We start from the raw sequence: 25,000 nt of genomic DNA, 5'->3' as shown, positions 1-25,000 counted from the left end.
GAATATATTCACAGTATACAAAGCTTGTACCGCGAAGATATTAATTCTCATTCATACCATTCTCGTGTCTAATGCTTATATTCCGTCCTCATTCCTCATTCTCTCTCTCATAGTTTTCACCCTCATGATTATATTTTTAAAAACCCTAATTTCTCATATCTAATACTCATATCCATATTTCCCCAATTTCTCGTTTCTCATTCCTAATACTCATGGGCCCCCCTAAAAATACTCATGACCCTCATTTTTTCCCTCACAGCCCCCCTAAAATTACTCATAAACCTTATTTTCCCTCACAACCCGCCCCCTTGAAAATACTCAAAACCATTATTTTTCCCCTCACAGCCCCCCCCCCCCCGAAAATACTCACAACCCTCATTTTCCCCCTCACAGCTCACCCCCCCCTCAAAAAATACGACTCTCATTTTCCTCTCACAACTCCCCCCCCCCCCACAAAATGAAATACTCACAACCCTCATTTTTTCCCCCAGAGTTCCTGCACGATAGACGTGACCTACTTCCCGTTCGATCAGCAGACCTGCCTCATGAAATTCGGCTCCTGGACCTTCAACGGAGATCAAGTGTCCCTCACACTCTACAATGACAAGAACTACGTGGATCTCTCGGACTACTGGAAGTCCGGGACGTGGGATATTGTGGAGGTAGGGAAGGGGAGTGGATGGGGTGGGGGGGGGAGGGGGTGGGGGAGGGATGGAGAGGGGTGGGGAGGAAGGGTTGAGGAGGAGGGGTTTGGGAGGGATGGAGGGGGGCCCAGGGAGAGGATGGGGGTTGGGGAGGGATGAGGGGTTGGGGGAGGGATAGAGAGGGTTGGGGTAGGAGGGATCAGGGAGAGATGGGGTGGGGAGGAAGGGAGAGGGGTGGGAAGGAAGGGTTGAGGAGGGATGGGGTTGGGGGGAGGGATGGGGTTGGGGAGGGATTGGGGAGGAAGGGTTGAGGAGGAGGGGTTGGGAGGGATTGAGGAGGAGGGGTTGGGGAGGGATGGGGAGGGGGTTGGGGAGGAAGGGTTGAGGAGGAGGGGGGTTGGGGAGGGATGGGGTTGGGGAGGGATGAAGAGGGATGGGGTTGGGGAGGGATGGGGAGGGATTGGGGAGGGGTGGGGAGGAAGGGTTGAGGAGGGGATGGGGTTGGGGAGGGATGGGAGGGAGAGGGGGGGGGAGGAAGGGTTGAGGAGGAGGGGTTGGGGAGGGAGGGATAGAAAGGGTTAGGAAGGGATGGCGGGGGGGTAGGAGGGGAAGGGTAGGGGTAGGAAGGGTAGGGAGGGGTAGGAAGGTATGGGGAGGGGAGGAGGGGTCGGGGAGGGATGGGGAGGAGGGGTAGGAAGGGTCAGGGAGGGATGGGGTTGGGGAGGGATAGGAAGGGTTGGGGAGGAGGGGCAGAGGCAGAGAGGAAGAGGTTAGGGAGAGGGTGGGATGGAGGACGTAGGGAGAAGGGATAAAGTGGACGTAAGAGGGGATGGTAAAGAGGGAAAGGATGGAAGGGAAGGGATAGGAGAGAGGCTTTAGAGAAGGAGGAGGAGGCAAGGGGAGAGTAGGTAAAGGGTGGGAAGGAGTGGCTTGAAAGGGAGGGGGAGGGCGATAAAGAAGAGAAAATAAGAAAGGGAATGGAAGGAAAGAGGTTGTTTTAAAAGGGGATAGGGAAGGGATGGAATAAAGAGAGGAAGAGGAAGAAAGTAGGAATGAATATCAGGAAAAAAGTATATGGGTGGATATAGGGGAGAGGGGAGAGAGCAGAACGGGAGGGGAAGTACAGGGAGTGATAGAGAGGGAGAAGAAGGAGGTAAGAAGCAAGCGAAGATAAGGAAGAGGAAGAGTAAAGAAACATAAAGAGGGAGTTAAGGAGAAAGAAGGAGAGTAGAAAATTGTAAAATGCAGAATTTGGAGAAGTAGAAAATTAAGGGCAGGTCGGAAGAGTACTGAAGAGGGAGAGGGAGGGCGAGGAGAAGGGTGACCGCGAGGGCAGGGAGGGTAGGGGTTATGGGGAGGGGGGGCGGGACAGAAAGAAAGGAGGGGGGGGGAGGTAAGGTAGAACGAGAGGGGGGAGTAGCGGGAGGGAAGAAGCGGAGGGGGGGGGGGGGGGAAGGGCAAGTCCCAGGGGAGGGGGAGCGGAACAGCGGCATAAAGGAGGGACAAAAGGGAAAGAAGGGAGGGAGGGCAGGGGAGATGGAATACTTATGAAAGAAATCGCGAGGACTAGAGAAAAAATAAAATAAACCGAGACATACAGGAAAATGGGAAAGACGGTGAATCGGAAGCATGGGAAGCAAATGTAAAATAAAAATATGTATAAGAAGAAGAAGAAATAAAAAAGAAAATATTAAATGAACAAATAAATAGAGAACAGGAGCTACACAACTCAGTTTTGCCATTTACAAGAGCAGATCGTTGCACCAAAATAAATAAATAAATCAAATGCTATAATGGACAGAAAGAAAGTAAGGAAGAGGTTGAAATGGTGAGGGAAAAAAAGCTGAGGAGAGGACAATAGCGGCAGGGAGACGGGGAGAGGAGGAGAGAGGGGCGAGGGGAGGGGGGAGAGGGGGGGGGGTGGATGACCGTTTTCAGGTAAGGAGGAAGAGGAAGGAGGGGAGGCGAGAGGTGCAGGTTAATGTTTTTTTTTTTTTTTTTTTTTTATTCTTTATTTCATTATTTATAAAGATATCGAACATCGCATATTTCTGTATAGATACTTGAGTTTTCCTTCGTTTCTCAACAAATGTTTTTTTTAGTCTTTTGATTCTGGTTTTTGTATCGAATATACTGTTATTTGTCTGGCGAGTTTCCGATTCGCTATTTTATTCCCAAAATACGTCCAGCTGATTTCCTGATTCGTATAAAGGAAATGCAGTATAGCAGATTTTTGTTACAGAAAACTTGGAACAGATGAATTAGTTGGTTTGTTATGTACGCAATGTTTATTTGTTACTGATATCATCGTTCTTGCTCTAATAATAGTTATTTTTACCGTTGGCAATGTTATCATTGTACTTTATTATGATAATGATGATGGTGATATTGATAACAGAATACCTATTATTATCATTACTGTTATTATTTTTTTCTTTCCTTCTTTTCTTTCTTTTCATTATTAGTATTATGGTTATTGCTAGTAGTAACATTGTCATTATCATTGTTATCAGGAATAAGAGTACTAGTAGTATCATTATAAGTATGAATATCGTCATTATTAATGTATTAGGTATGATAATTTTACCAGTATCATTCTCAAAATTATTATCAAAGACAGCATTTCATTTAATAAAAAAGTCACCGCCTCTCCACTTAATATTCATTCAGGTAACACTTTTCATAAGGTTCACAGTCATTGGTTTCGAACACTTTTTTTCTATTTTATGCCTTCCTAACACAGTGTTTTTTTCCTTTTTTATTTTATGCATTCCTAACACAGTGATTCTTTTTCCTTTTTTTTTTCCTTTTGAGTGATTCTTTATAATAGATCCAAGCTCATTAGCATACTGTGCATTTATTTATTTATTTTTTTCTCGTTGTGCTTTTCGTTAGGTTTGTTGTTTGGCCTTGACACATAACGTGTTTTAGACGTGTTTTGTGTGGTAAAGCTGCATCTCGAGGTCCATTTTCTTTGCCTTTTGGGGGGACTGCTTCCATCCTTTTTTCGTCGTCTTTTGTGTCTGTCTGTGTCTCTGCCTCTGTTTATGTCTCTGTTTCTGTATCTCTCTCTCTCTCTGTTTCTGTATCTCTCTCTCTCTCTCTCACTCTCTCTCTCTCTCTCTCTCTCTCTCTCTCTCTCTCTCTCTCTCTCTCTCTCTCTCTCTCTCGCTCTCTCTCTCTCTCTCTCTCTCTCTCTCTCTTTCTCTCTTTCCATCTGTCTACCTACCCATCTATCTATCTATCTACCTTCCTATCCATTAATCTATATATTCATCTATTTCTCTATCGCTTTCTCGATTCATCTATCTCTCAATCTATCTATCCATCTATTTACCCATCTGTCTATCCATCTATCCATCCATCTATTTACCCATCTATCCATCTATCTATCCATCCATCTATCTATGAATCTATTTATCCATCTATCCATTTACTTACCCATCTATCTATCTATCCATCTATCTATCTCATGGTCACTCAATACTAATAGACTGATGAAAAAGAAATAAATAGTAATACCGATTACCCTCGCTAAGAACAGGGAAAAAGGATTATGGATTATAGGATTAGAAGATTTGGAGGATTAAAAGGATTAGAGCGGGTCTGTGGGAAAGGGAAAGAGGAGCGAGGATTAATATGATGAAATTGTCTCTCTCTCTCTCTCTTTATTGTTTTTTCTCTTCTATTTATTTTTTCTTTTTTTCTTTTTTCTTCTCTCTCTTTCTCTTTTTTTGCTGTTTTTTTCTCTTTATTCACTTTCTTGTTTTTCTTTCTCGTTTTTTCTTCTCTGCTATATTCGCTATTCTTTGTTCTCCTTTCTCTTTCTCTCTTTCTTGTTTTCTCCTTCTCTCTCTTTCTTTTTCTCGTCGTGTCTCTCTTTCTTGCTGCTCTCTCTTTCTCTCTCTCTCTCTCTCTCTCTCTCTCTCTCTCTCTCTCTCTCTCTCTCTCTCTCTCTCTCTCTCTCTCTCTCTCTCTCTCTCTCTCTCTCTTTCTTTCTGTCTCTTTCTGTTGCTCTCTCTCTCTCTCTCTCTCTCTCTCTCTCTCTCTCTCTCTCTCTCTCTCTCTCTCTCTCTCTCTCTCTCTCTCTCTCTCATTCTTTCTTCATTTTTATTTCATCTTATTCTATTTCCTAGTGGGCGGGGGAGACGCTGGAGGGGAAGGATTGTAAGGGGGGAGGTGGGGGGGTTGGTGTGTGTGTGGGGGGGGAGTAATGTGCGATTTTGGGGAAGCAGATAATCGCTATTTTTTTTCTTTCTTTCTTTCTTGATGGAAATGACGACAGCAGTATGGGAGAGGGTAATGGTGATGATAATGATGGTGGTAGTCATATTTGGAATAATAATGATAAGGGTGGTAATGATAGAATTAACGGGGATAACAATAGTGACAATGATAATGATGGTTAAAGTAGCAATAAAAGTGATAATAGTAGTAATAAGGATAATAGTGATGTTAATGATAATAACAATAATAATTGTAATGACAATAATGATAATGATAATGATAACGATAATGATGATAATGACAATAAAGATAATAATAATAACGATAATAATGATAATGATGACAACTGTAACAATGATTAAGATAATATTGACAGAATTGATAGTTACAATAAATTGATAATTAATGCTAACCGTCCCCTCCCCTTTCCCCCTAATTCCACACTCTCACTCCCTCCTCCTCCCCCCCTCCCTTCCCCATTCCCCACTCTCACTGACCCCCCCCTCCTCTCCCCCTCACCTTCCCCCCTCATTCCTCACTCTCACTGACACCCCCCTTTTCCCCATCTCCCCCATTCCCCCACTCTCCCTCCTCCATCCCCCTCCACTTCCCCTTCCCCTCCCCTCATTCCCTCACTCTCCCCTTCCACTCCCCTCCCCTCTCCCCATTCCCACCCCTTCCATCCTTTCCCTCTTCCGCCCCCTTCTCATCCCCACCCCATCCCCCATTCCCTTTCGCCCCCTCCCATCATCTCATCCTCCCACCCCTTTCCCCCCATTCCCACCCCTGACCACCCCATTCCCCCATTTCCTCCCACCTCCCCATCCCATCCCCCTTCCACCCTCCCCCCTTCCACCTCCCATCCCCACCCCTCGTTCCCACCCCTACATTCCCAAACACTCTTTACCAAACAACTCACCACCACCCTCCTTTCTCTCCCCCCCCCTACTCCAACCAGGTACCAGCCTTCCTGAACGTGATTCCGAGCGAGAAGGGCGCCACGGAAACCGACATCACCTTCTACATCACCATCAGGAGGAAGACCCTGTTCTACACCGTCAACTTGATCCTTCCCACGGTCCTCATCTCCTTCCTCTGCATCCTCGTCTTCTACTTGCCGGCCGAAGCTGGAGAAAAGGCGAGTAAGGGGAGAGGGGGAGAAGGATGGAGGAATTGGGGGGGGGGATGGAGGAAGTGGGGGGGGGTGGAGGAAGTGGGAGAATGGAGGAGTGAAGGAGGAAGTGAAGAGGGGAGAAGGATGGAGGGAGTGGGGGAGAGATGGAGAGGAGTGGGAAGGAGGAGGAAGTGGGGAGACTGGAGGGAAGTGGGGAGAAGGATGGAGGAAGTGGGGGAGAGATGGAGAGGAGTGGAAGGAGGAGGAAGTGGGAGAATGGAGGAAGTGGGGGAGAGATGGAGAGAAGTGGATGGAGAGATGGAGGAGTGGGGGAGAGATGGAGAGGAGTGGATGGAGAGATGGAGGAGTGAAGGAGGAAGTGGGGGAGAGATGGAGAGGAGTGGATGGAGAGATGGAGGAGTGGGGGAGAGATGGAGAGGAGTGGATGGAGAGATGGAGGAGTGAAGGAGGATGTGGGGGAGAGATGGAGGAGTGAAGGAGGAAGTGGGGAGGGAGATGGAGAGGAGTGGATGGAGGAGGAAGTGAGAGAATGGAGGAGTGAAGGGAGGAAGTGGGGGGTGGGGGGGGGGAGAGGAGTGGATGGAGGAAAAGGAAGTGAGAGAATGGAGGGAGTGAAGGGGAGGAAGTGGGGGGAGAAGTGGGGGAAAAGGAGTTGATGGAGAGGATGGAATGAAGTAGGAACCGGAGGAGAGGTGGGAGAAGGAATGAATGAATGAGAAAAGGGGAAAGGTGGAGAGGAGGGAATGAAGGAGGAAGCGGGAGAATAGAGAAGGGAGAGGTGGAATGTAAGGGAGAAGTGAAAGAATGGAGGAATGAAGAAGAAAGTGGGGAGAGATGGAGAAGATGGAATGATTGAAGAAGTGGGGCGAAGGTGGAGAGGAGGGAATAAAGGAAGAAGTGGGGAAGAGGTAAAGAGGATGGATAAATGTGGGGATGAATGGGGAATTGGAAGGAATGTATGTGGACGACGTAGAAAGAAAACGAGAGAGTAAAGGAAGAAGGAGGAAGAGGTGGAGGAAAACATAAGGAGCGAAGAAAGGAAAAGAAGCTGAAAGAATAGGAATGAGAGAACGAGGAAGAGACGGAAAGAATGAGGAAAATGTGAAAGAGAGAATGAGGAAGAGGTAAAAGAAATATGAGGAAGTGGAGGAAAGAATGAAAAAGGGATAGAAAGAATGTGGAAGAGTTACAAGATGAGGTGGAAGAAAGAATGAGAAAGGGGTGGAAAAAATGAGGAAGAGGAAGAAGTAAGAATAGGGAAGAAATTAAGGAAAGAATGAGGAAGATACACAAGGAAGAGAGAGGAGCGAAGTGGAAAAAAAGGAAGAAGGGATGGAGGAAATAACGAAGACGACGAGAAAGAAATAATTGGGAAGATGTTGATAAAAGAATGAGAAAGAAATGAAAGGATGGATGAGGAATTGGAGGGTGAAAGGAAGTGATAAAAGAACACTCAAGAAAGGCAAAAAGAGAAAAGAGTAGATAGATGATAAAATATGATAAGGAAAAAGGAAGTAAGCGTGTGTGCGTGCGTGCGTGCGAGCGAGCGCTTGCATGCGCACACGTGACAAGCAATACATTTAGATAAAATAATAACCACAAAGATAATAATTCAAATTGTAATGATAACGTCGGTAATCACGATACTGACAAGCTAACCCCCCCCCCCCCAACCTCCCTCAGGTGACACTCGGTATCTCCATTCTACTGTCACTGGTTGTGTTCCTGTTGCTCGTGTCGAAAATCCTGCCGCCGACCTCCCTGGTGCTGCCGCTGATCGCCAAATACCTCTTGTTCACCTTCGTCATGAACACGGTGTCCATCCTCGTCACTGTCGTCATCATCAACTGGAACTTCAGGTAGGTTAAAGGGGGGGGGAGGGGTTGAAAGGGGTGAAATGGGGTGGGTTGGGGTGGTGGGGGTGAAAGGGGGGGTTGGGGGAGGTCATCATCAACTGGAACTTCAGTTAGAAGTTATGGGGGGGGGGGGTGAAATGGGGTGGGTTGGGGTAAGGGGGTGAAAGGGGGTGTTGGGTTAGAGTGGGGGGTTGGGGGGAGGGGTCATCATTAACTGGAACTTCAGGTAGGTTATGGCAGGGGAGGGCTTGAAAGGGGTGGGTGGGGTAAGGGGGTGAAAGGGGGGGTTGTAGGGTGGGGGGCCAATTTGGGGGAGGTTAACCTCATCAACTGGAACTTCAGGTAGGTTATAGGGGAGGGCTTGAAAGGGGTGAAATGGGGTGGGGTAAGGGGGTGAAAGGGGGGGTGTAGGGTGGGGGGTTGGGGGAGGTTCATCATCAACTGGAACTTCAGGTAGGTTAAGGGGGGAGGGGTTGAAATGGGGTGGGTTGGGGTAGGGGGTGAAGGGGGGGGGTTGGGGGGAGGGTCATCATCAACTGGAACTTCAGGTAGGTTAAGGGGGAGCGAAATGGGGTCGGTTGGGGTAGGGGGGGGGGTGAAATGGGGTTGGTTAGGGTAGGGGGGTTGGGGGGGTCATCATTAACTGGAACTTCAGGTAGGTTAAAGGGGAGGGGGTTGAAAAGCATGGGTGGGTGGGTAGGGGGTGAAAGTGAGGGTTGGGGGAGGTCATCATTAACTGGAACTTCATGTAGGTTAAGGAGGGGAGGGGTGGAAAGGAAGGGTTGGGGGGGAGATTGGGTGGGGAGGAGGTTGGGAGGTAGGGTGGATGTGTGGGTAGAGGGATGATGGGGGTGGGGTCGGGGTTGTGAGGGGTAAGAGTGGGCGGATGGTGGGGTTTTCTGGAAGGGGATGTGGGAGTCTACACTAGTCACACTACGAATATATTAGACTATACACAACTCATGAGAATCAAACTTTAAATCTCTCAGCTCTATACACAGCAACAAGACCACCATCCACAACCCTATATATATCCCCATTTATCCTCCGCATCCTTCACCCTAACAAGTCCTCCGGCGTTCTCTCTCCCCCAGGGGCCCGCGAACGCACAGGATGCCCAACTGGATCCGCGCTGTGTTCCTCAAGTTCCTGCCCATCATGCTGTTCATGAAGCGCCCGAGGAAGACACGGCTCCACTGGATGAACGACATGCCTCGTGAGTCTTGTACGCTGCCCTGTTCTGCTCGCTTGCTCGGTTGCCTGTTCACTATTTTTACTGCTCTGTCGATGGGGTTATAGTGTTGGGTTTCTTGTGGGTTTCACTTTTGTATTCACATTACATTACGTACAAACATACATATACATACATATATATATATATATATATATATATATATATATATATATATATATATATATATATATATATATATATATTGTCATCATATTAATAGATTATTATTGCCTTGTGGATTCCATATATATTTTCTTTTTCCTCTCTTTGTTATGATACACTTGATTATTCTTTCCCTTTGAGTCTCTTATACATTCTTTCGTATAAGACCATTCTTTTTTCATTGTCTTTCTTATGATCGTATTTTTGGGAAAGTTGAAGAAGAGGAAAAATCTGATTATTTTAACCCTCCGATTGGCACAGTCAAAGGAAACAGGCGACACGACACGTTAGATTAGTAGTAGTAATAGTAATGTTGTTACTTGATGCATACGTACACTAAGTTCACGAACACAAAGGTGTGTGTGTGTGTGTGTGTGTGTGTGTGTGTGTGTGTGTGAGAGAGAGAGAGAGAGAGAGAGAGAAAGGTGGGAGAGTAATATGTTTGTGTGTGTTCAGGTACACAAAACAACCAACATACACTTCTATTCTCAGATTCTTCTCACTCTCTCTCACTCCCCTATCTTTCTTTCTCTCTTCTCCTCCTCTCTCTTTTTCTCTCCCTTTCCTCCTTTTCTCTCCCCCTCTCCCTGCCTCTTTCCCTTTTTCCTTTCCTTCTTTTCTCTCCGCCTCTCTCTTTTTCTCTTCCCTTTCCCTCCTTCCTTTCCTCCTTTTCTCTCTCCCTCTCCCTTCCTCCCTCCTTCCATCCTTCTCCTCTCTCCTCCTCTCCCTTCCTCCCTCCCTACTTTCCTCCTTCTCTCTCTCCCTCTCCCTTCCTCCTTCTCTCCCCCTTTCCCTCCCTCTCTCATCCTCATCCCCATTCTCTCCCACTCCCCCTTCCTCCCCTCTTACCCACAACATAACCACACCCTATTCCACACACCCACAGCATATCCACCCACCCATACAGACGAACACCCAAAATTCAAATAACTTTATAAGAAAGAAAAAAAAAGCAAGCTCCACCCCCCAAAGCTACGATCTTCCTCTCTGCACTCTTCCAGCTGCCAAGGTAGATCCCCAAGTGACCACCAACCCTCTCGGTCTCCCTCTCACAGCTGGCGTTCCTCCCCACCACCACTTTGGCTCTCCGGTAATGAACAAATCCACAGGCGAGATTGAACACATGGAACTGTCCAGCCTCCACCATCCCAACTGCAAGATCAATCGAGAGGTGAGTTTTTGAGGGAGGATCAATGGGTGTTGGGGAAATATTTAGGGAGAATTTATTGTTGTGGGGGAGATATTTAGGGAGAATTTATTGTTGTGGGGGAGATGTTTAGGGAGAATTTATTGTTGTGGGGGAGATATTTAGGGAGAATTTATTGTTGTGGGGGAAATATTTGAGGAGAATCAGTTGGTGTGGGGGAAATATCTAACGAAATGTTAGTCCTTATGAAAGAGAATTGAATGTAGGAGAAATATTAGAGTTATTAGTAATGAGAATTAATTGTGGAGAGTTATTGCGAAAGAGAGTTAATTATTGTATGGGAAATATTTATAGAGGATTAATTGTTTTGGGGAAATATTAAAGTTACAATGAAAGAGGATTGCTGTTTGGGAAATATTAGTTACTATGACAGAGAATTAATTGTTGGGAAAATATTCGAGTTATTATGAAACAGAACAAATTGTTTTAGGGGATATATTTAAAGAGAATTAAATCTGGGGAAATATTAGTTATTTTGAAATAGAATTAAGTGTTGTGTTGGGAATATTAGACTTGTTATTAAAGATAATTCATTGCTGTAAGGTCAGTTTTTTTATTTGTTTTTTTTTGTTTGTTTGTTTGTTTATTAGCTTGTTTATTTTATTTGTTTGTTTGCTTGTTTTTCAGTTACTCACTGAATTATTTCATGGAGTTTTTATTCTTTGATTTTTTTGTGATTGTTTTCATAATTTTTTGAAGAAAATAAATATATTTTTTGTATTTTTTGTTTTTGATTTTCCATCTCCTATTTTTTTAATTTGTGTTTTGCTTTGTTTCTATTACTTTCGTCCAAGGAGTATCATAATTTTATCTATGATTATTTTCAATAGTATCATAATTTGTTTTCAGGTATTTTCATTTTTCTTATAATTATTTCGAATGCTTGATATATAGTTATTTTTTGTATCAAAAGAAATATACTCTTTGTTTGTGTCGTATTTATTTTAATTTTTATTTGTTTCCAAAAGAGAGATGTTGTATATTTTGTACATTTTTATTGTTTCACTATTTTATTACTGTCATTACTATTATTACTAGCATTGCCATTTATTACTATCATTATCCTTGTATTACTGTTATTACTATTTCATTACCTTTATTTTATTACTATTTTGGTATTGATTATTTCTATTTTATTTCAGTTACATTATTCCAAGGAGTTCCTTTTCAATACAGTCAGTATCTGTAAAAAAAAAAATCTAACCTTTATTTCTAAACAATTAGTTTTTGGTTCTGATTGTAGAATACATAGATGAAAGTACATACTAATTAATCTTTATATATGTATAACCCAAATCTTTTTTCTTTTTTTTTCGTTTTCCCTAACTCGTTCACATCCACGACAGGTTGTTCGTATGAATTATAGCTTATTAATATTCTTCACAATATTAATATGTTTGTGATTTGTTTCCCTGAAGCTATACCATGTTTATGTCAAGCAAATTTACGCGTGGTTTAATTATAAAAGATTAACATGATAGTAACAGTTGATTGCCATCTGTCTTATAGTTCACATCCGCTGACATCTTTTTCTTAACCTAGAAGAAAAAAATCCATGTAAAAATATCGTGAAGAATTAGCAGTCCAAGTAGATAAATGAGTAAATAGACAGATAGGTAGATAGACGGATAGGAAATTAGATAGATAGATAAATAGATCGGTAGTTACGTATATCTAGATGGACTGATTAACTGATTGATAGATTAATTGGTAGATAGATACATACGTAGTAGATAGTCCAATGATAGACAGATACATAGTAAATAGTCGATAGACGGACAGACAGACAGATAGGCAGACAGATAGACAGACAGACAGGCAGAGAGACCGACAGACAGACATATAGACAGAAATATTGATAGATAGACAGAAATATTGATAGATAGACAGACAGATAGACAGAAATATTGATAGATAGACAGAAATATTGATAGATAGACAGACAGATAGACAGAAATATTGATAGACAGACAGATGGACAGAAATATTGATAGATAGATAGATCGACAGAAATATTGATAGACAGATAGACAGATAGACAGACAGATAGACAGAAATATTGATAGATAGACAGACAGATAGAAAGAAATATTGATAGACAGACAGATGGACAGAAATATTGATAGATAGATAGATCGACAGAAATATTGATAGACAGACAGACAGATAGACAGACAGATAGACAGAAATATTGATAGACAGATAGACAGACAGATAGACAGAAATATTGATAGATAGACAGACAGATAGACAGAAATATTGATAGACAGACAGACAGATAGACAGAAATATTGATAGACAGAGAGATGGACAGAAATATTGATAGATAGATAGATCGACAGAAATATTGATAGACAGACAGACAGATAGACAGAAATATTGATAGATAGACAGATAGACAGATAGATAAAAGTAAGAATCAATAGATGAATCAAAAGTAAGAATCAACAGATGAATCAAAAGTAAGAATCAACAGATGAACCAAAAGTAAGAATCAATAGATGAATCAAAAGTAAGAATAAAAAAAAAAAAAAAGACACACGAATCCCTCAATAGATGAACCAACACCTCCCATCGCACCGAACCCTCTGAGTCAACACCAGATCACGATCGCGTAGTCTCCACTGTTGCAGATGCCGCGTCGCGAGTCGGAGAGTTCTGACTCGCTGTTCATGACTCCTGAAGCTTACAAGGCCACTGAAGCCGTCGAGTTCATCGCCGAGCATTTGAGAAACGAAGACGAGTATATCCAGGTGAGTCGACTTGGAATGGGAGGAGGAGGAGGAGGAGGAGGAGGAGGAGGAGGGAGAATGAGGTGGAGAGGTAGGTAAGGGAAGGAGGAGGAGATTATAGCGAACGAGAGGGGGAGAGATGGGGAAAGAGAGGAGGACGAGGAGGGGAGGAGATTAAAGCGAGCGAGAGGGGGAGAGAAGGAGGAGGAGAGATGGGGAAAGAGAGGAGGACGAGGAGGGGGAGGGAGAATGAGGTGGAGAGATAGGTAAGGGAAGGAGGAGGAGATTAAAACGAACGAGAGGGGGAGAGAAGGAGGAGGAGAGATGGGGGAAAGAGAGGAGGACGAGGAGGGGGAGGGAGAGAAGGAGGAGAGATAGGGAAAGGGAAGGAGGAGGGATTAAAGCGAACGAGAGGGAGAGATGGGGAAGAGAGGAGAACGAGGAGGGGAGGAGATTAAGACGAACGAGAGGGGGAGAGAAGGAGGAGGAGAGATGGGGAAAGAGAGGAGGACGAGGAGGAGGAGGGAGAATGAGGAGGAGAGATAGGAAAGGGAAGGAGGAGGAGATTAAAGCGAACGAGAGGGGGAGAGATGAGGAGGAGATTAAAGCGAACGAGAGGGGGAGAGAAGGAGGAGGAGAGATGGGGAAAGAGGAGGACGAGGAGGAGGGGAAGGAGAATGAGGAGGAGAGAGAGTAGGAAGGGGAAGGAGAATGAGGAGATTAAATCGAACGAGAGGGGGAGAGAAGGAGGAGGAGAGATGGGGAAAGAGAGGAGGACGAGGAGGAGGGGAGGGAGAATGAGGTGGAGAGATAGGAAAGGGAATGAGGAGGAGATTAAAGCGAACGAGAGGGGAGAGAGAAGGAGGAGGAGAGATGGGGAAAGAGAGGAGGACGAGGAGGAGGAGGGAGAATGAGGAGGAGGGATAGGAAAGGGAAGGAGGAGGAGATTAAAGCGAACGAGAGGGGGAGAGAAGGAGGAGGAGAGATGGGGAAAGAGAGGAGGAGGAGGAGGAGGAGGGAGAATGAGGAGGAGAGATAGGTAAGGGAAGGAGGAGGAGATTAAAGCGAACGAGAGGGGGAGAGAAGGAGGAGGAGAGATGGGGAAAGAGAGGAGGAGGAGGAGGGGGAGGGAGAATGAGGAGGAGAGATAGGAAAGGGAAGGAGGAGGAGATTAAAGCGAACGAGAGGAGGAGAGAAGGAGGAGGAGAGATGGGGAAAGAGAGGAGGACGAGGAGGAGGAGGGAGAATGAGGAGGAGAGATAGGTAAGGGAAGGAGGAGGAGATTAAAGCGAACGAGAGGGGGAGAGAAGGAGGAGGAGAGATGGGGAAAGAGAGGAGGACGAGGAGGGGGAGGGAGAACGAGGAGGAGAGATAGGAAAGGGAAGGAGGAGGAGATTATAGCGAACGAGAGGGGGAGAGATGGGGAAAGAGAGGAGGACGAGGAGGGGGAGGGAGAATGAGGAGGAGAGATAGGTAAGGGAAGGAGGAGGAGATTAAAGCGAACGAGAGGGGAGAGAAGGAGGAGGAGAGATGGGGAAAGAGAGGAGGAGGAGGAGGAGAATGAGGAGGAGAGATAGGAAAGGGAAGGAGGAGGAGATTAAAGCGAACGAGAGGGGGAGAGAAGGAGGAGGAGAGATGGGGAAAGAGAGGAGGACGAGGAGGGGGAGGGTTGTTGGTAAAGGGAATTAGTTGGGGAGAGAATTGTTGGAGGAAATTTATTAAGGGGAGATTTTATTGCTGTGGGGGGAATGTATTTAAAGAGAATTAGTTGTTGGTAGAAATGCTGAAAGAGAATTAATTGCTGTGGAGGAAATATATTTTAAGAGAATTAGTTGATAGTAAAAATACTGAGAAAAAAAATTGCTGCCGGGGAGATATATTTAAAGAGAATTAGTTGTTAGTAAAAATACTGAAAAAAAAATTGGTGCGGGGGAAATACATTTAAAGAGAATTAGTTGTTAGTAAAAATACAAAAAAAAAAAAAAAAAAAAAAATGGTGCGGGGGAAATATATTTTAAGAGAATTAGTTGTTAGTAAAAATACAAGAAAAAAAAAATTGGTGCGGGTGAAATATATTTAAAGAGAATTAGTTGTTAGTAAAAATACAAAAAAAAAAAAAAAAATTGGTGCGGGGGAAATATATTTAAAGAGAATTAGTTGTTAGTAAAAATACAAAAAAAAAAAAAAAAAAAAAAAATGGTGCGGGGGAAATATATTTTAAGAGAATTAGTTGTTAGTAAAAATACAAGAAAAAAAAATTGGTGCGGGTGAAATATATTTAAAGAGAATTAGTTGTTAGTAAAAATACAAAAAAAAAAAAAAAAATTGGTGCGGGGGAAATATATTTAAAGAGAATTAGTTGTTAGTAAAAATACTGAAAAAAAAATTGATGCGGGTGCAATATATTTAAAGAGAATTAGTTGTTAGTAAAAAGAAAAAAAAAAAAAAAAAAATTGGTGCGGGGGAAATATATTTAAAGAGAATTAGATACTAGAAAAAATACAAAAAAAAAAAAAAAAAAAAAAAATGGTGCGGGGGAAATATATTTTAAGAGAATTAGTTGTTAGTAAAAATACAAGAAAAAAAAATTGGTGCGGGTGAAATATATTTAAAGAGAATTAGTTGTTAGTAAAAATACAAAAAAAAAAAAAAAATTGGTGCGGGGGAAATATATTTAAAGAGAATTAGTTGTTAGTAAAAATACTGAAAAAAAATAGTAATTGCTGCGGGGGAAATATATTTAAAGAGAATTCGTTGTTAGTAAAAATACTAAAAAAAAAAAAAAAAATGGTGCGGGTGAAATATATTTAAAGAGAATTAGTGGTGTTAAGGAAAATGTTGGAAGAGAGCTCATTGCTGTGGGGGAAATATATTTAAAGATAATTAGTTGTTAGAAGGGAGCTGTTCAGAGAGACTTACCTGTTGTGGGGAAGTTATTATTCATGAGAATTAAATGTTATTATTGAAGAGAATTAATTGTTGTGGGTGAATTAGGGGTAATGAATGAACGAGGTTGTGTTCTGATGGCTAGTGAAAATAGTGTTTATTATTAACAATGTGATATAGTGTAAAGAGTTTTCTAGCTTTTAGGTTATAGATTTTTGCTGATACTGTTAACTACCTTCTTTGTAACAACTTCGACTTCCAGTAGTTCAATAGTTATAGTGCTTTAGATGATATTATTATGAGATAAAAGAGTAATGGTAACTTGACATGATATTATGAAGCAAGATTAGCAAATGCCTCAAAAGGATTATAAACCTTATAATCATCAACCCAATTAAAGGCATAATGTTCAGTGAGCCGAGACATTTATTTTTTTATTACAAGAATCTTTCAGAATACAATTTAGTGTTTAGAGCCTTTCTGTTGTATACATTCCTCGTGGGCCGTGCTATGCTAATTCGACCTTTATTCCCAGGTGCGGGAGGACTGGAAATACGTTGCCATGGTGATCGATCGTCTCCAGCTTTACATTTTCTTTGCAGTCACCACAGCAGGCACTATCGGAATTCTAATGGATGCTCCGCACATATTTGAATATGTAGATCAAGATAAGGTCATTGAAATGTATAGAGGGAAGTGAAGTGCTGTGTGGGTGGTATGTGTGTTGGCATTCATGTGTATAATGTAATATTTGGAAAGAAAAAAGAAATAATGAAGAAGCATTAAGTAAAAGAAGGAATGAGGGAGAAAGAGAGGAAAGGGTTTATTAAAACATTGTGAAGAAGGATCTTTTGTTTCTTCAAATACACGGTGACAGATCAGTCTTTTGATTTTGAGACACGATACTGAGATGTTGGCGTCTCGAGGAGTATCGTCTCTGCGCAGATGTTGTCTCTCTCTCTCACAAGCTGTCTGTCTGTCTCTTTCTATCCATCCACCAGTCTACCTTTCTTTATCGCTACGGAAGAGATGGTAAAGAAAAGTAAATAAAAAAGCAAACATTTTCGTCGCGAGAGCAAATGGGAGACAAAAGATAAATCGAAGGAAGGAAGAGAGAAGATAAGGAAAAGTGTTACATGGAAGAGAGAGAGAGAGAGAGAGGAAAAAAATAGGCATCGTTGTTACACGAAAGGAAAAAAAGAAGGAAAGAGAGCAACGGTGTAAGATAGAAGAGAAGAGAAGGTCAGCGGAAAGATCTCCCAAGAAGCGGCCTCGCTCGGACACTCTCGCCGTCATCATGTTGGTGCCGACCTTACTCGCTTGTGACCCTGGTTGTGTGTATCCCCCTCACCCTGCAATCAACAGTATTTCGAAGTCTTCGGGTCTTCAAGACGTTAAAGGTGGACTTCTCAAGATTGTTTTTTTTTCATCTTGGAGCTCATGTGTGTTAAGAAAATGAAATGAAACAAAGAAGAAGGACGAAGGAGAATAGAAGAGAGCGGAGGGATGAGACCGAAGGGCGCATCGTAAAGGAAAGAAAAGTGAGATGACCTAAGGTCAAACAGTTTCGTTGACGAATGACTGGAGTCGCTCATGAGCTTCCTTATCCTCCCTGAGGTCACACACTTGTACACACTTGTACACACACTTTATAAAGACACAGACACAAACAAATACACGAACAAATAAACATTTATGAAAGGCTATAAACACACGTTACATGACTTGTGTTGTAAAATGTGATGTGGAAAAAGGCATCTGGATCGGACAGTTGCAGAATACAGTGTTCAAATTAAATGATAGAGATCTGAAGGGTATTATCTTCTTAAGAAGAGACGCACATGTCTGCATGCTACCGTGTGTGTGCGTGTGTGCGTGGCAGATGGTATAGCATGATCGAAAAAAGGCGACAATAGCAAACAATGAAAGTGTCAAGCCATGGTCAGAAAGGAAAAGAAAACGGAATGACACAGGAAGACGAATCATATAAAAAAAAAAACAGGAAGAATGAAGGGAAAATAAAGGACAGCAACATCGTAAAACACAAACCCACTTGATCACGTGTTTATATGCGTTTGTTTTCTTCGTATTGTTATCATTTTTGTCTTGTCGCATGAGTGAAGCCGACCACCCAACGTGTTTGGATGCCGGAACAATCAGGAGACTGAAAATAACGAGTAAGTGAGAGAATTATATTAAAAAAAGAACATTTAGATATTTGTAGTTTTCATAGGTGCGAACATAGTAACATGTTTCATATGTTTACATATATAAAAAAAAGATATAGGTATTAAGTCAATTTGTATGTGAATTATACATGGTTTTAGAGTTATGCTCAAAATGTTAATATATCATTGCCGACAACTCTCTTTTGAGAACCGGAGGAAATGAACCAGATGTGGAGCCCCCCCCTGCCCCCCTTCCCACCCTTGAGAGAAAAGAGCTTCGGTTCTTGCCAAGGGTTGAAGCTTTGCAGTACCCAGGGCTTTTGTCTTTCCTGAGGCTTCAGTGGGCAATAGAACGTTATTTTACCCATGACCTGTTGCCTCGCTCACAAGTTTTAGGTGCGGTTCCCCCCTTTTTTTTTTTTTTTTTTTTTACCTTTCCTCTTCCTCTTTCGTTTGGTATTTGATTTGAATGGTTATATGAATGTTTTTTTTTTTCTTTCTTTCTTTTTGTCTTTTATTTCTCTTTCTTTCTTTCGCTCTGTCTCTCTCTCTCTGTCTGTGTGTCTCTCTCTCTCTCCCCCTTCTCTCTCTCTCTCTCTCTCTCTCTCTCTCTCTCTCTCTCTCTCTCTCTCTCTCTCTCTCTCTCTCTCTCTCTCTCTCCCTCCATCTCTCTCTTTCTCTTTCTCTTTATTTTTTATTTAGGTGTACATTTCCTAGCATAACTTGTTCTTACGGAGCTTGCTTGTCGCTTCCCTTAAAACTCCACCTGGAATTAATTACAAATATTTTTAGATGGGAAAAAAACTATAAAAAAGAAAAATAATAGTAATAAATAATATTGAGGCATAATAAACATTGTATTATATTCTGAGTATCTTAAAAAAAATGTAAAACCTCTTTCTTCTCGTTTCGCCTTTGCCGTTCGTTTCCGCAAAAAAAAAAAAGAAAAATTCAAAAAATGTTTCAATCCCTTTTTAAGAAATGATGGTAAGATACTCCAGCCTAGTTTAGGTGTTTTTTTTTTTCTTTTTTATCTTATGTTTTCGCTCTCTAGATGATAGATTGATGCTGATATTGATTCGGTTATCTTATTATCATTTGTCCTTGTATGTGTAGAACTTTATGCCAGCGATGTGACATTTCTCTTATTGTTAGATCTGTTTTCTTATCGTTTCGTTTTTTTAGTTTCTCGTTATTTCGTTTTGTCGATATTGAATTGCGTGTACGGACTCTTCATACCAGCATTGTCAAGTTTCTCGTTTTGCTGGTATATCCGTTTTTATTATCGGTTTATTTCCTTCTCCTTTCGTTATATTATGGCTCTGAGTTCGCCATTGTGTGTCATTTTTTTATGAAAGCGTTGTGACGTTTCTCGGCTAGTTTTAAGCGGTACGAAATAGGTTACGGGTACTGGATTTTCCTACAATGCCACGGTACCTTCAACTGCTAAGAAACACAACCAATATTTTATTTTCCTTTTTTTTTTCCTTGTTTCTGCTTTTCCGTTCCGTCGTCGCTTTTTTTTTTTTTTATTGTGGGTCTTTTCGTTCGTGTATATGTGTGTGTGTATATAACTACATGTGTGTGCGTGCGTGTATGTATGTATGTATGTATGTGTATAAGTGTATTCACATGCACACACATACATCGGCGTGTGTATGTGTGAACTCTCAGGTACACATACACACTCACCCACACACACCTTTTTTTCCCCCTCTTTGTATCTATGTATTGTAAGTATGATTTTTTGTTTCCTGTTTTCCCCCCCATAATGTTAGGGTTCTAAGTAAGGATATGTTCGAATGCTTCTATCCCCATTGAGGAAAAAAATTATGTAAGTGTGACTTCCTGATTAAGAAAACACAAGTATTACTAACAGCTCCTTAGAGTGTGGCGTGTCTCTGCTGTTCTTGGTTGGTGGAATCAAAATGAAAGTCACCCTTTTTTATACCTATAAATCCATTTTTTTTTTTCGTGTCCTCTTCCGATTTCTGTACCCTTTTATTCCCCATTTCCCCGTCCTCTCTCTCTCTCTTCATCTCTTTTTTTTCTTTCTTTCTCTCTCTCTCTCTCTCTCTCTCTCTCTCTCTCTCTCTCTCTCTCTCTCTCTCTCTCTCTCTTCTCTCTCTCTCTCTCTCTCTCTCTCTCTCTCTCTCTCTCTCTCTCTCTCTCTCTCTCTCTCTCTCTCTCTCTCTCGCATTTTCACCTCCCTTCGTCTCCCTTTCCCTCACCTTCTCCCCTTATTCCTCTTCCTCCTTTTATCCCTTCCTCTCTTCTCCCTCTTTACCCCTTTTCCTAGCTTCCCCTCTTTTCTCCTCACTATGTCTGTTGTCTCTTTGTTTGTTACGATCCAAAAGACTACTAAAAAAAAATAAATAAAAACTTTGGAGCTGATAGATATGAAAAAAATATAAGTATGTATATATCTACACATGAGCTTTTACCTTATCGTGTGTCGTGTTTGTTTGTTTGTGATGGAAAATGTGTTCAAAAGGAAGTTGGAAAAAAAAATCTGAATATTTATTATCATTACTTATTATTATTAGTTTTAGCATTTATGTATAAAAAAATATATTGTTTAGAGTGAATGTATAAGACTGAGAAGAAGAAGAAGAAGAAGAAAGAAAGAAAGAAAATGGAAAACCATGACTTCAATCCCGACTTTTTTTTTTCTTTTTTCTTGTGTTTTTTGAGATCTTTCAGAAAACTTGGTTGACTGTCTTCTTAGAAATATCTCGAGGTGTTTTAGTCAGTTTCCCGGGAATAACCATGAAGAACAATACATGAACGCGGTAGAGTTATACGAAGTTCCTTGAGATTTTCATCCAGTGATTTCATCCACTTCATCCCAGCTGAGCGATTTTCAGCACGGAGACTATTTTGATACTGTGTAGATGAGACAAAACGAATATTGTTTAAACGTAGTAGGATATAAAATGAAAAATATATTACATATATATATATATAAAAGATGAGGAAAAAAAATGGAGAGTACTTTCGTGCTCTCATGAATTCTAATGAAAACTTGTGAAGTTTCTTTTTTTGGGGGGAGACTTTGGAAATCCTCTGTTCAAGAGAAGAGGCAAGAACGAAGGAAGAAGAAGAAGAAAACACGAAGAGAAAGACAATGATGATGGGAAAGTTAGTCCTGTTGCTGAACTTGTATTGTGTCACTAAGTTCGTGTTATAATTTTTGTACTTTCATTATAGAAAACTTACTCAGATTTTTATATATGCATACTGTACATATACATATATTCACACGTGCATTATGTGTGTATACATACATGTATATATGTATTTAGATATACATACAGATAGATGCATGTAGTGTATATGCGTGAGCGTATGTGTAGGTATATATATGTATAAATATATATATATATATATATATATATATATATATATATATATATATATATATATATATATATATATATATATATATATATATATATATGTATATGTACATATATGTGTATACATATATATATATACATATATATACATATATATATATATATATATATATATATATATATATATATATGTACATATATGTATATGTACATATATGTGTATACATATATATATACATATATATATATATATATATGTATGTATATATATATATATATATATATATATATATATATATATATATATATATATATATATATATATATATATATGTACATATATGTATATGTACATATATGTATATATACATATATATATATATACATATATATATATATATATATATATATATATATATATATATATATATATATATATATATATATATATATATGTAATGTATAGTCTCCACCCGCCCCTCCCGTCTACCCAAGGTTGCTATCACATGGGTTCAGGAGACTTTCCTTTGACTTTCCTGCGGAAATATCCTCCGAAGGTCGAGACTTTCTCCTCAGAGACTCCTTGACTTTGCAGAGGCTCTCCCTGTCCCTCAGCCCCCCACCCCCCCCTCAACCCCATTTCCCCATTCCCCTCCATCCCTCCCCCCTCCTCCCCACCTCACAGACAGCCACGACTCGAGATCCCACCCCCCACCCCTCCTCCCCCCGTCCCATCACATCCCTCTCTCCCATCCTTCTCCCCGTCCTTCCCTCCCTCCTACCTCCCTCCTTCCCTCCCTCATACCCCCTCCCTCCCTCCCTCCTACCCCCCTCCCTCCCTCCTTCCTACCCCTTCCCTCCCTCCTACCCCCTCCTTCCCTCCCTCCTACCCCCTCCCTCCTTCCTACCCCCTCCCTCCCTCCTTCCTACCCCGTCCTTCCCTCCCTCATACCCCCTCCTTCCTGCCCCCCGCCCCCCCTTCCCTTCGTAAACACCAGCCCCCTTTGCTGTGACAGCTGAAGGTTCGTCTGAATCCTCCCTGCTAAACACCGCTCATATCATCACGCAAATAATAGGACAACCGAAGAACCGACGTTAAAAGTAACATGACAAAGGAAATGATATATATATATATATATATATATATATATATATATATATATATATATATATATATATATATATATATAAAGAAGAAGAAGAAAAAAACATATATATATATATATATATATATATATATATATATTATCTTCCCTATCATTTTTCTTTTGGTCACAGGACGACAGAAATGGAAAAAAAAATATCGACGCAAATAGTATCATGACAAAGAAAATGATATATATATTCAAAAAAAAAAAATATTCTTCCCTATATAATTTTTTGGTCACATTTACTTGTATTTACTTATTTTGTATTGACCATGAGTGAGTAGGTTTTCTATAACAAAAAAAAATAAAAAATCCATATATACTTCTCGCCATGTACGCTGTAAATGCTATAAGAGGCTTTCTGATTTAGAAATAGGTTTATTATCTAGTGCGTTTGTTTATTAGGACAGCCTATCCGAAGAAAAAAAAAATAACTTAGTGATTGTAGAATTCTGACCCAAATTTTTTTTTCTTTTGAAAATTTTCCTTCTTTTTTTTGACTGCCCCATTTTTTTTTCTTTTTATTCACACAATCAACGTTGCGTTTTTGTTTTTTCATCAGGTCTATATATGGACGTCTGGAACCCACTCTAGAATATTTTCCACTCCAATTTCTTCTTTCATCTCTGCCCTCATACACCATAGATTTTATTTATTTATCTATTTATTATTTTACAGTTATCTATTTATTATTTTACAGTTATCCCTATCTGCGTTTTACCATTCCATTTTATTTCCATTTCGCTACATTATTCACTCTTTATTCTTACTTTATCGAATATCGACAAGGATTCAGATAATAAGAACCATAAAGATAATAGAATAAAGATTCGAATACTATAAAGGAGGTCGATTTCTTTCCATAAACAAAAGAAAACGATTCACTTTTCTTGAAGTGAATTTGATCCTCTTATAAGCGATTCTCTTTTATTCTAGTTCCTCTATTTTTGAAAGGACGATCGATCCTCGGGTAAGACGCTTAAATCCTTTCATTTTTTGGTTTCTAAATGAAATGCCAAATATAAAGTTTCAAATCCTATCCAGAGATCTTGGGTTTTCATAACTGTTTTAACTAATGTTATATAAGCTTTTGTTCTATTTCGTTCTATTATAAGAAAGCCATCAATCCCTACACTTTCTTTTATCTATCTCCGTTTTCGCAAAGAAGACTGAATTCCTTTTAAGTCCATAATAATCCCTTAAGAAATATAAATTCCCTATGATCCTGTTGTCATTGGCTTTATCAAGAAGCACTGAATTCCGTTCTTATACTTTTCGAGTTCGTGGCGAGTGACAAGTGACAAAATGACAATCAATGCTAGTGTGTTTTCATCGATCTAGTTATATATATATATTGATCGAATTCTTTCCGTCAAGATGGTATTTCATTAATATATATTTATTTTTTTTCCTTTGTGTTTTACTCATCTTGCCTTTTGGTTCAAAATGTCTTGTCATCTCGCCGCACTCTATGCCTGAGCGTTCATATCTTCAGTATTTTTTTCACATTTTTATCATCCTCCTTTTTCCCTTCTTTTCTTTTTCTTTTTCATTTCTTTGATCTTCTCATCCGGGTTATCACGCCGTCCTTCAGTCGGCCTCACAGCTTCGGTCTCCCTCACAACTTCAATTTATAAAAAGAAATAAATAAAATAAAAAAAAAGATTCACAGGACTACATTTCCCATTAAAGTCACGTGACAGAAAATTCATTCAAGAGAGAGAGAGCGTTTTAATTTTCAAACTACCAAGCATTTTATACGGGCTAGTACTGGTACTATTACTCTTACTAATAAGGCATTTAGGCATCCTGACTCATAGCATTCTCATAGCATTACGAAACAAAACATGACTGGTCACATTACTCATCAATCTTTCGTGGGAGACTGATTGCTTTTGAGGCCTCAATGCCATCACACACATCTCTTTATATCTCCTTTTCTTCCTTCCCTGTCTTCCTACATATCATTTTACTCTCTTTCTTTCTTCATACATCTCTTTTTCTTCCAACTCTTTCTATATGATTGTTTTTTTCCTCTTTTTCTTTCGAAATATCTTTTTCTTCTATGCCTTTTTCCTATCTCTCTTTCTTCCTAAATCTCTTTCCTCTCTCTCTTTTTCCCTAAATATCTTGAAAAAAGGATTCCAGAGATTGGGATTAGAAACAGCGCCATCTTTCTGAATCATTCTCCCGTCTATTTAGCTCCTATTTCCTCCGTCTTTGTTCATTGTATTCTTTCCTC

The 25,000-nt window shown here is 40.7% G+C and overlaps 1 protein-coding gene across 5 annotated transcripts in view; it reads left to right on the top strand.

Moving 5' to 3' along the window:
- Positions 1 to 18,820, top strand: part of nAChRbeta1 (nicotinic acetylcholine receptor beta1) — a 179,973-nt gene extending 161,153 nt beyond the window's left edge. Inside the window, exons 6-12 of one of the 5 annotated variants that reach the window (XM_070141075.1) lie at positions 492 to 662; positions 5,830 to 6,009; positions 7,690 to 7,865; positions 8,957 to 9,078; positions 10,314 to 10,429; positions 13,099 to 13,218; positions 16,619 to 18,820. In XM_070141075.1, coding sequence (XP_069997176.1) covers positions 492 to 662; positions 5,830 to 6,009; positions 7,690 to 7,865; positions 8,957 to 9,078; positions 10,314 to 10,429; positions 13,099 to 13,218; positions 16,619 to 16,783 — 1,050 coding nt within the window. In that variant the 3' untranslated portion in view covers positions 16,784 to 18,820. Of the gene's footprint in view, positions 1 to 491; positions 663 to 5,829; positions 6,010 to 7,689; positions 7,866 to 8,956; positions 9,088 to 10,259; positions 10,430 to 13,083; positions 13,219 to 16,618 lie in introns of all 5 variants that reach the window. The other 4 variants (XM_070141074.1, XM_027363583.2, XM_070141073.1 and 1 more) reach the window with 4 other exon arrangements.
- Positions 18,821 to 25,000: the final 6,180 nt, after the last annotated feature.

This window comes from Penaeus vannamei, chromosome 27, assembly GCF_042767895.1.
Source record: "Penaeus vannamei isolate JL-2024 chromosome 27, ASM4276789v1, whole genome shotgun sequence".
NCBI classification, from domain to species: Eukaryota; Metazoa; Arthropoda; class Malacostraca; order Decapoda; family Penaeidae; genus Penaeus; species Penaeus vannamei.
This window is presented reverse-complemented; position numbering and strand designations above follow the sequence as displayed.